Consider the following 11,731-nt stretch of genomic DNA (forward strand, 5'->3'; position numbering starts at 1 on the left):
AAAAAAAAAAAAAAAAAAAAAAAAAAGAAAGAAAGAAAAAAAGGAAGAAGCTCCCAGAGGCTCCCGCGGGTCCCCTGGTGCTTTCATTTTCAAGCTACCTTCGCCACCCAGGACTCACAGCTTGTCAAGGGCAGAGCCCAAGCTTCCCTCTCCTCAGCCTGTGTTCACACATTCCAGCTCTGCACACAGTCCCTGAATCCAGAGAACAGCCTGTGACAGGTTCGGCATGGGTCAGAGGGCCTCCCCAGGACCCAAAGAGCCGGTCAGGGACAAGGGCTGAGGGGTCACCGAGAACCCAGCAGGCAGGAACCCTGGTGTCTTTTCCACCCTGGAAGCTGGTGCACAGCAGTGGGAAGGCGCCTGTCACAGTGGCGGTGCCACCCAAATCTCCTCCCTCAGCCGCTGCCTGCCCCCCTCAGAAGCTCAAGATGGCCTTTCCCACAATAATGCCACAGAATGGGGCATTCAGAGCTCAAATGATGCCATGGAAGGGTCGTGTACTAGGGCCAGAGTCAGAACCAGCCCCACCTGGCCCATGATGTGTGATTCACTAAGAGCAGCACTTCTGTGGACCAGGGTCTGACCCTGGCCTTAGTTGGGGCTTGGTTGGTTGTGAAACTGAAACTTAACTAGCTGGGCATGGTGGTGAATGCCCATAACCCCAGCAGCACTCAGGAGGCTGAGACAGGAGGGTTTCCGAGAGTTCAAGGCCAGCCTGGGGTACATATTGAGTTCAAGGTCAGCCTGAAATACATAGCAAGACCTGTGTTAAAAAAACAAAAACAAAAATGCTTTTCCACACCCCCCACTGCTCTGGTGCTCCACCCTCACTCTTAGCTCCGGGCTCCTGCTAAACTAGTGTGGCCTCTCCCTTCAGCCAACGATGAGGTGTTCTCCGGCATTTACAAGATCTGGGAGATTGCAGGCGGGCTGTGCCTGGAGGTGGAGGGCAAGATGGTCAGTAGAGCAGAGGGTAAAACTGATGACTCGCTCATTGGTGGAAAAGCCTCCTCTGAAGGCCCAGAGGGCGAAGGTACCGGAAGCACGGTAGTCACTGCTGTGGATATTGTCATAAACCATGAGGTGCAGGAAACCAGCTTCACAAAAGAGGCCTACAAGAAGTACATTAAAGATTATATGAAATCAATCAAGGGCAAACTTGAAGAACAAAGACCAGAGAGAGTAAAACCCTTAATGACAGGGGCTGCAGAACAAGTCAAGCACATCCTTGCTAATTTCAAAAACTATCAGTTCTTTATTGGTGCAAATGTGAATCCAGATGGTGTGGCTGCTCTCCTGGACTATGGTGCGGATGGTGTGACCCCATCTGTGATTTCCTTTAAGGGTGGTTCAGAAATGGAAAGATGTTAATGGATTCGGCGGTTGCCTCAGATCTGTCACTTGTCATAACTGGTTGCTGCTTGTCAGCCACACAACACCGGGATTTTAGACAAATGGGACTGGTGTCATCTTGAATGCTTTGTTTATTTTGACAGTGATTCGTTTGGAGTGAAGGCATTGTTTTTTAGGAAAAAACCAAAACATGCCATGTAGGTTGTCTAAAAACAAAGTGCATTTAAACTAAAACCACCCCCCCAAAAAAGTGAAAAAAGGAGTAGACATGCAGAAAAAAGCAGAAATGGAAGATTTTTGTCTGTGTGTGTGGGGGGCGACTTTCCCATTCTTATGACACCTCTGGTTATATTAGTCAGAATTCATTTGGTTTCATATGACAGAAACTAAATCAAATTTGCTTAGACTAGAGAGGGCTTATTGGTTCAGGCAACTGGAAAACTCAAGGGATGGCTTCAGGTATGGCTGGATCCAGGGCTTCAAATGATACCATCAGGATGTTGCCTTTTCTTTTGTGTTTTCATTCTTAGATTTTTCCCAAGAGATCTGGGAGGAGAGAAAAAAAAAAAAGATCCTATTAACTCCAGGCTTGAATAGAAATCTCTGAAGGATAGCAGCTCTTCCCTGTGGTTCAGGAGATGTTCAGACCAATTCCCCTTAGACCTGGGATGGCCACTGCTGCCCAGAGTGTTTACTTTTGGCCCTGTGGGGAGGAGGGGTTGAAAGATAGAGAGGGCAAGGAAGGGTACAACAGCTGTGTAGTGTCCGTGAGGGAGGCTCCTGTGCACGGGATGGGGCCCATGTGCCACTGGATGGGCTGCCTTCCAACCGGAAGTCTCCACAAGGCTGAAGACTCGTAGGATGTAGGGGACAGTCTGCAAAGGTTGATGAAGAAAGTAAAAAGGATTTTGAGAGGTATTGACAACAACAACAGCTAACACGATTGACCTGGCTCTCGGCCAAGTGTTTCCCACAGACGGTTGTGTGTCATCTGCACCTTCAGTTTCATCCTCTGCACCTTGGATTGTCCTCACTTGCAGACAAAACTGAGCTTTCCAGCGGTTAGGTGATGCTCCTCTGATCACACAGCTGATAAGATGCAGAGCCAGGCCATCCTGGAGCGGAGTTCCAGCACATCAGAACCGCCACCCACCATGGCAACAGTCCCGCCTCAGCCTCCTGAGTGCTGGGATTATGGGTGTACACCACCACACCCAGCAAAATGATTTTGTCAGATGTGACTGTTCAAGGTCCCTTTGAGGTTATGTGAATGGTAGTTTTTGAAAGCTTTCCTGACTTCCCTAAATCCTCCCACCTTGCACACAAATCCCTGCCACGGTGGCTTTGTGGGGGAATAAGAAACAAGCAGTTTCCACGACCACACCCAGCCACGGGTCAGAGTTTCTGACCCAGAGCACAAACTGTTGTCACAAGTGGGGCCCAGGGACAGTCGGATGAATTTCCAAGGGGGCTCTGGATATGGCTGTCAGAGGCAGGCAGGCTTTGCTGCCCAAGGTGGGGAGGGCCCTGGTGCTGGGCATAGGGCCTGGTCTGAGGCCAGGCCTCCACTGGCTGCTGGTGCAAGAGGACAGGGGGCAGGGAGCCAGGCAGAGCTTGGCAAGGGACTGGAGACAGGGAACCCAACTAGGCTGGTAAACTCTGCGAGGAGGTCTGACAGGCTGGGTCTGGCCGGCGAGGGCAGTGTGGGCCCTAGCAGCCCCCAGGCCAGTGGGAGGGATTCAGGAATTGAGAGGCCACCTGTCCCGCTGCCCACCTGAGCAGACTCAGAGGCCGTGAGGACACCCTCAGAACCTTCATTCGATTTCTCTTTCTTTACCTTTGAGAAAGGTCTCACTAAGTTGCCCAGGCTGGGCTCGAACCTTGCGATCCTCCTGCCTCAGCTTCCCAGAGTGGTAGGGTTACAGGCAGGTGCCACCACGCCCAGCTGGACTAGCTCGCTTCTTCACCCCCCTCCTTCTTTACCCCCGCTCCCAAGGAGTGAGCTGGCTCAGGGCTCAGGGGCCCCTGGAGCTGTGTCTCCACAATCAGATGCACCATGGCTGCTGCGTCTCCAGGCCCCACCGGGAGGCTGATTCCTCTTCCACGCAGTCCCGTCCCTCTCGGCCCCACACTGCGGAAGTGGCTACGCAGCCGGGGCGCTTTGACTTCTCTGCCTCCTGGAAGCAGTCTCCGGTCCTCCCTGCTTCAGGCTGAAGGGACGGGCCAGCTCCGCAGCAGTGCCAGGCCGCCGGGTCCCCTGCCCAGTGCGGCTCATACAAGCTTTTCGCACCCTCGCTCCAGCAATCTTCCCTTCTCCAGCCCCACCCTGCATTCTAACTCCCTGGAGAAGAGCCAGGGGGACTTTCTGCATGTTGGGGGCTGCTATGACTCATTCCAGTTTTCTGATGACTCTGCCCCTGGCCTGTCACCCCTCCTACTGGTCAGGAGTTGCAAGCCTGTGATGAACGGTCTCGTTTCTAACTTTCAGACGCTCTGGATTATAAAAAAAAGTCTGATGAGTGAGTTGCCTGCTTTAAAATTTGAGGATCAAGCCGGGGATTTAGCTCAGTAGTTCCGCCGCCTGCCTTGCAAGCACAAGGACCTGAGTTCATCCCTGTACCAAAAAAAACCAAACACACACACACACAAAAAAAAAAACGACTTGAGAATCAGATTTGACTCCAGTTTCCTTCTTCCACCACACAGACCGGCCTGGGAGCTTCAGGAACTGGAGTGTGAATGTGTGTGTGTCAGGGGAGTTTTAGGTGGCCCCAGCCTCTCTCTCTCTCTCTCCTTTCGGCTCGCATTTCAGAAGGTTTAGTCCTTTCTGCATGGTTGGCCAGCTCCAGGCAGAAATGGCGTTGTGTCCAGAAAGTGGCCATGGCATCTGCTGTCTCACACACACACACACACACACACACACACACCCTTCTCTGGGCACCCCCTTGAGCCAGGGTTGGGAAAAAGGGGCGAACAGCTGTCTCCCTGCTGATACCTGGCCAGAAGGCTGCAGTGGGCTTGGTTGGAGGCACCTCCGACCGGGGATTCGATCTCAGCGCCTCCGCTGTGACGTGCGGCACCTCCCACTAACACTCAGGGGCACGTGACCACATCCCTGCGGCACCGAGACCCCAGGCCCACACCGAGACGGTGCCAGGGAACCCGCGACCGCCAGCCCTCTACCCTCCACATCCTCCATGAGCTGGGACCCGGGGCCTCACCATGACCCTCTGAAGGTCCTGGGGCAGGTGGCAGCTCGTGGCTGAGCAGACACCGGAGCAGGGCAGGATGCATCCGCCTCTCCTTCTTGCCTTGGCCTCCATGTGTGACAGGCCGTGCTCTTGGCTCCTGGTCCTCAGCTCTGGACTCAGCAGAGAAGACAGGGTTGTCCTGATTGTTTCCTCTAAGGTGCACTCTCCTCCAAGGTCCCCACTGGGAAAACCCACCAAACCAGCTGGGCCTCTCTCCCCCAGGGACAGGGTCCCAGGCAGCCCTCACTGGGTGCTGACCTCTGGGCCTGAAGGTTCTTACCAGGACCTCCTGCAGGGACAGCTTCTTCCAGACCTGGTCAGAAATGGGCAGCCACCCTGGCCACCTGTTTCCCTCCTCCCTGCCCACATCTCCTGGGTTACCAGACTGAAGTGTCTGTATCTGGTTCCTGTTCAGGGTCAGGGCCTGGATGTGGGAATTCCCCAAGTTCCCCAGTTCCTTCCCCCACTGGCATGACCTTCTTAACATTTAGTTTCATTTAGAGCTTGAACTGGGGCTCAGTAGGAAAATCGATCAGTGCTATAATCAATTGGTGATGCCTACCATGGGCACCAGAGCGGCACAGTGGCAAGGTTTTTGGTTCCCTGTTTCAGGTGTTTAAAATTCTTCATGTTTCCCACCTAGAATTCACCCGGACTCTCTGTCCACTCTTCCATGGCTCAGGATTGGGGCCAGGGGCCCTATGTGCCAGGTGGTTGTCACCGTATTCTCTACAGTCTTCTTTAAACATGCCACATACTTGCACATGCCGTTCTCCTTGCCAAGACTCCTTTCTCTGTCCTTAAGTTATGAAATCTCTCATATATTTCACCCTTCTGTTGCCCTTGCTCTATGGTGCTGGCAAGATGAACAACTAGCACCTGATGACGGTACCCCTCTTGCTTTCGGACACGTCTGGGTTTGTGCTCTAAATCACACACTCTCAGCCCGCTGCTGGCACTCAGGGTGCCAGAGTCCCTGGTGTAATTTTTTAGCAGCCTGTCTGCACCCACAGACAGGGATCATCAGAGTGGAGTGGGTTTAAACTGGTGGGAAGAGGCTAAGGCAGGGGGATTGTAAGATCAAGGCCAGCACGGGCAACTTGGCAAGATACTATCTCAAAAACAAAATAAGCAGGGTGTGGTGGTGCACGCCTGTAATCCCAGCACTCGGGAGGCTGAGGCAGGAGGATCGCTGTGAGTTGAGACCAGCCTGGGCTCATAGTGAGTTTCAGGTCAGTGTCAACTACATAGACCCTGTCTCAAAAACAAAAAGATGCCCCCCACCCCACCAAAAAAATAAATAATAAAGGAGCTGAGGATACACAGTGGTAAAGCACTTGCCTGGCGTGGGGAGGCCCGAGTTTGAACAAATAAGCAGGGTGGTGGTGCACGCCTGTAATCCCAGCACTCGGGAGGCTGAGGCAGGAGGATCGCTGTGAGTTGAGACCAGCCTGGGCTCATAGTGAGTTTCAGGTCAGTGTCAACTACATAGACCCTGTCTCAAAAACAAAAAGATGCCCCCCACCCCACCAAAAAAATAAATAATAAAGGAGCTGAGGATACACAGTGGTAAAGCACTTGCCTGGCGTGGGGAGGCCCGAGTTTGAACCTCAGTACCCCAGTGACTTCTGAGTGAGTCTCCACTAAGTGCATGAGAGAAGAGCCCCGGGTTCCCAGGAGCCTGTAGCGCAGGTCTGGGGTGGAGGTGTAAACAACCTAACCACAGAGGCCCAGACCCTGCTGGCGGCATCGGAAGGCAAGAGGTCTAAAAATACAGCCACAAAGAGGAAGTGGGCACCAGGAACGGGCTCAGCCAGTTCTGCTCTCGCTGCTGCCCTGGCCAGGCTGTGACAGGTCCCGGGGACAGGCTAAAGCCTCACTGAGGTCTTCATACCTGGCACGAACTTTCCCTGGACCCCTCCCCCAGGGACCTCCTCTTCCTGCAGGTCTCAGAAAAAAGGCCTCTTCTAGAAAGGCCCCTCTAACGCCACCCTCCCCCACACATCCTGGATAGATTGGTCCTTCCTGTTATACGTCCTCCACGACTCTGTCCTTAGATCTTTACTGATGTGACTATCTACCCAATATCTGCCCATCTCCCTCACATGACTCCAAGCCAAGTTGAGAGCCTACAGGGGCTTGAAATCACAGGCCTGAGCTCAAATTCTGTTCTGTCGTGTACAGATGCTGTGTGACCCTGGACACATTTTTGTACCTTATCTCTAAATCTGTCTTACCTGAGAAGTGGAGCTGGCACCAGGGGCACCAGGGGCCGCCCAGCTCAGATCCTGGCTGGGTAATGGGCTTTGAGGCCCAGGGAATACTTAGGGTGGCCCTGCACACACCAGCCCCTCATACATAGTGTCACTTCTCCACTCAAGGGCAGTAATTGGCTCTCGAGAAGTGGCTGCTGAATGAATGTCTTCATTTATGCACCTCCTGGTTCTAAAAGAGACGCGAGACAACAAGATGACAGATGCTACCGAATGCTTTGCAAACTGGAAAGCTCATAAATTTCTAGTTGTTACCTGTGGACAGCCCCAATCCTCCCGTGAACTAATCTCCCTCCTAGTAACAGTCTATTTCTTTCATTTTGCTTTGTTTTTTGAGACAGCTCTCTCTAAGCAGCCCAGGCTGGCCTTGAGTGCGTGGTGATCCTCCTGCCTCAGCCTCCCGAGTGCTGGGACCACGGATGTGTACTACCACCCCGTTAAATGATCTCTTATGGACACTCTCACATCACTGCACTGGTCACTTCCAGCCTCCCAGAGTGTCTGTCTCTGGTGACAAGGAGAGTTTGTGTCCCAGGAACGGAACAGAGACTTGCTGCAGAAACTTCAGTGGGCTGGGCCCACTCTGCCCTCGGGACCTCAGCCGCTTCCAGGATTGAGGACCAAGAAGCTCCCAGGTGCTGAAGATTCCCAGATCTGGGAGTGGTCCATCCAGCACAGCGCAGGAGCTCTGAGGGAACAGGGTGCGTGTGAGGACCACGAGGCCGTGTTTAGTTAAACCGTGGCTCTTGGCGGAAGCCCAGGGAGCTAAATAATTGACGGTGTGGTCAGCAGCTGACCGCTGCCTTCGAAGCAAGGCTCAAATCGATCTGGTCAACTTTCACTGCTTTCCCAACTTTCACCCTCCTGGGCCCGGGGCTCAGAGGTGAGCCGCCCAGTCCTAACCAGATGGGTCACGGAGGGCCCTGTGTGGCTCAGTCCTGCCCTGTTCTGGGGTCTCTGTCTCTCAAGAGGCTCATGGGTGCTGAGCGGGTCACAGGAGGAATAGGACCATCCGACTAGGGCCGTCTCTGGGTAGGAGGGTGAGGCTTGGCCATTGGGTTACTGGGTTAGAAGGGGCCTGGGTATGGAAACTGGTAAACAGTCCCCTCTGAGCTCTAAGTGACCCATAAACCACAGGAAGGGATGAGGTGGCCCAGGGTGGACACTGAGCCAGACACGGACCCCTCACAGGCACTGGGAGGCCACCAATTTCTCAAGGAGAGGGACAGAGAAGGAGCCACCCCGGAGGCTCAAGGTCGGGATGAAGAAGGTGGCGAAGAGGTCGGGGAGAATCTGACTAATGGGGTGCACTGGCTGAGGGGGACTGTGGGTGACCCCTGGGGAGGGAGTTGCAGGAGAGTTGGGTGGGGTGGGAGGACAGCGGATTTGCTCATGGGGGGGTCTCTAGAGACAGGGATGGGTGCACAGGACTTCCATGGATGACGCAGAGCGGATGCAGCCCTGGCCTCAGGAACACCTGGGCCTTACACCTGGCACAGCAGCTGCTTTCACAAATCCTCATTTTCACATGCACAGGTAAGCCTTTGTTTTATTTGCTGTACTGGAGATCAGGTCCAAGGCTTTATTCATGCAAAGCAAGTACTCTGCCACTGAGCTATATCCCCCCTTTTTTTTTTTTTTTTTTTTTTTTTGAGACAGGGTCTTGCTATGTAGTCCACACTGGCCTTGAACTCATTATGTAGCCCAGCTTGGCCTCAAACTCAATGATCCTCCTGCCTCAGCCTTCCAGAGTACTGGGATTACCGGTGTGTGGCATCATGCCTAGCAGGAGGGAGCTCTTTCCAGGAGAAACTGGGGGTGGGGAGAGTGGCCCTCAAACCAGGAGGGGTCTCATAACGCAAGGGGGCCCCATCCAGTGGCAGGAGGATCCCTGGGGCTGCAGTCTGGAGGCCACTCTCCAGGAGATCCCCCCTCTACTGGTGCCCTGATGCCTGGGCCTCGGGCGAAGTCTGTGGATCCTTTCTCAGAACCATGACTTCGTGTGTCAGATAAAACACACAGGACAAGCCAGGCGTGGTGGCACACCCCTGTAATCCCAGCACTTGGGAGGCTGAGGCAGGAGGATCACTGTGAGTTCGAGACCAGCCTGGGCTACATAGTGAGTTCCAGATCTGTATCAGTCTCAACTACATAGTGGGGCCCTGTCTCAAAAAACCAAACCAAACCAAAACAAACCAAAACAAAACAAAAAAACCCAAAAACAGGACACCAGAGAAAACGGCCCACAGCCCAGGAGGACTGGGATGCCGACGGGGGTGAAAAGACAGAAGGAAGGTGTGAGGCCCTGGTACAGCTGGGCAGGAAAGGAGCTCTTGGTAGGGCTGGCAGTGCCAAGGCCACATCAGTCGGGTGCCTGGCTGCCCGCTGGGAGCAGGAAAGTCAGTGCTAGTTCACCTGGGGGAGTTGTTCGGAAAAGGATCAGGTGGCTCATACAATTTTCAGGGAAACTGGAGAAACAGGCCCGACGGGAACCAGCAAGGTGAGGCTGCCAAGGTGACACGAGGAAGCTGTGCCTGCCAGCTGGTCACGGTGGCCCAGCCCGGCTGGCATCTCCAGCCACGGAACTGACGGCCACACACACGCCCCTAGACCCACTCTGCTGAGGCAGCCTTCCAACCCCGGACAGACCCTGTGCCGAGCGTCACTGAAGGTCCCTGGAGATTCTAGCCCAGACCCGGCGTGGTGGTGGCACACACCTGCCGCCACAGGGAAAAAAAGTTTCAAGGCCCGGAGGGCGTGTCCTCTTGCCACAACGGGCCTGGATTCTTGTCTCTGAGTGCAGAGCGTCTGCCCGGTTCAGCTTCCGCGGTGGAGCTGGGTCTCCGGCCCCCACCCTGCGGTTCCGTGCATGCGGGCCAATCAGGCAGGGTGGTAAAGTGCTGGTTCCGGTGTGTGAGTGATGCGTGCTATCTCGTCTCCCCAGGCCCTCTGCTGGGAGCTCAGGCCTGCAGTGGTGCCCAGCGACCCTCAACTCGTCACTCAGAGGACAGTGGCTCCTGCCTCTCCCCACAAGGAAACACAATCAGGCCCGAGGTGCACAATAGGGCCTTTCAGGAAACTGAACCAACCTTCCAGTTGCTTCCCTGCAGCCACTTAGGAACCAGGACTGCCGGCTCCATTTGGCCTGAGTTGGCAGGGACGTGGGGCAGGGGGCATCTGTCTTGGAAGAAGTAAGTCCCCAGCTGTAGTGGCACACACTTGTAATCTCAGCACTCAGAAGGCCGAGGCAGAAGGATCACTGTGAGTTTGAGGCCAGCCTGGGGTACACAGTGAGTTCAGAGCCAGCCTGAGCTACATGTCAAGACCCTGTCTCAACAAAACAAAACAAAACAACAAAAAGGAAGTACACGGATTTCCTAGGTGGAACCAGCGGGGCTCCTTCTGATTCCTCAGGGGGGGAACACAAGCTCCCAGTTTCCCTTCTGAGAGGCCAGGTCCCCATCTGGGTCACCTCTGCCACCTGCAGGGCAGTCAGCAGGACCTGGCCAGCTGTCCGCCTACCTGACTCTTCCTGCTGGGCATACAGCCAGACTATGGTTCCCAGTCTCCCTGCGGGCAGGTGTGGCAGGGGACATCTTTGGCTGATGGAACCCGGATAAAAGTGACCTGGGCTCTTCCAGCGCGGGCCCATCAAAGCCTCCCTGTTCAGGCCTCCAAATCCTTCCCTGACCCGGATAAAAGAAGTGTTTCTGAGGCTCTCCCAGAGAATGTGCCCATAGGAGCGGGGGAGCCTGGGCCCCCGAGTTCCCCTGGAAGATCAGGGCCATCTCTTCCAGCAGCTGGGTGACCCTGGCGCGCCTAGAAAATGGAAGTGGAACCATGTTGTTCTATGATCCTGGACAAGGCACTGCCTGCGAGGGCCTCAGTTTCCCCAGTCTATGAGGAGGCTGGGTTGGAGAAGGCCTAGCAACCCTTCCTCCTGGGGGCAAGAGGAGAAAGCTGTGCTAGTGCACACATGCGTGTGTACACACTCACACTCCTGCACTGGGGGCCGGTTCTCTAGCAAAGACCAGGAGTACCTTTCCTGGGCACCATTTCTCACAAGCATCCACAGGACAGCCCTCTAGAACTGCAGGGGTTGTGCTGTTTTGTTTGTTTGTTTGAGGCAGAGCCTCACTACATATTTCAGGCTGGCCTTGAACTCACAGTGATCCTCCTGCCTCAGCCTCCTGGGGTGCACCTTTAAGCCCAGCTGTGGAAACGTTTTGTTGTTTAAACACAGGTCAGTATAACAAAAACACACGATAGATAGATAAAATGTGATGGCCAGCCCCAGTGATAAACCATGTGTGAGTCTAGTGTTTTACAGTTTCCTGAATGGCGAGAGGCATGGCAGGCTGTGGGACAGAGGCCTCTGCGAAGCCGGCCGCTGTAGGATGTGCAGCCTGCAGGGCTGCAGGAAAGGGCAGCTGCGGTTCCTGCCACTGTGGGCTGCTTTGGGACCAAAAGCCGTCTTTTTTTGGTACAGGGTATCGAACTTGGGACCTTGTGCTTATGATGGAACCACTGAGCTAAATCCCTGGCCCTCAAAGGCTGTCTTAGTTGCTGGCTTCCCAACTCCTCTTGGGCGGGCAGGGCAGAGAGCTGTCAGGGAAGGGAGAAGCAGCAGAGGTTGTGGACCATGCCTCTTTCCTGCCCTCTGGGACACTTGCCTCTTCCCCTTGGTCCGGTGGGCCCTGGGTTACCAGCGAGAGCCAGGCACTGTTCTAAACGCCTTGTGAACACTTTGCTTAAAGCTCAGGGTCACCTGCTGGGGTGCTTACATTTTATAGAGAAGGAAACACAGCCAGTGAGGATCCGTGCTGGTATTTTCTGACCTTTTTTTTTTTTTTT

General features: G+C 54.4%; 1 protein-coding gene and 1 long non-coding RNA gene across 2 annotated transcripts; one reads left to right on the forward strand and one right to left on the reverse strand.

The window, feature by feature from the left end:
* The first annotated feature begins 895 nt into the window (after nucleotides 1–895).
* LOC104854864 (translationally-controlled tumor protein-like) lies at nucleotides 896–1,371 on the forward strand. The gene has a single exon (XM_033759219.1). The coding sequence runs from the start codon at nucleotides 955–957 to the stop codon at nucleotides 1,369–1,371; it is 417 nt and encodes a 138-aa protein (XP_033615110.1). The 5' UTR covers nucleotides 896–954.
* A 287-nt stretch (nucleotides 1,372–1,658) lies between these two features.
* LOC104854865 lies at nucleotides 1,659–4,972 on the reverse strand. Its single transcript, XR_778226.2, has 3 exons — nucleotides 4,885–4,972; nucleotides 4,575–4,714; nucleotides 1,659–1,899 (listed from the first exon to the last, which is right to left on the reverse strand). It is a non-coding gene; the product is annotated as an uncharacterized LOC104854865 (long non-coding RNA).
* Between the last annotated feature and the right edge of the window lie 6,759 nt (nucleotides 4,973–11,731).

Source organism: Fukomys damarensis, unplaced genomic scaffold, assembly GCF_012274545.1.
Source record: "Fukomys damarensis isolate Sample0158 unplaced genomic scaffold, DMR_v1.0_HiC HiC_scaffold_36, whole genome shotgun sequence".
NCBI lineage: Eukaryota > Metazoa > Chordata > Mammalia > Rodentia > Bathyergidae > Fukomys > Fukomys damarensis.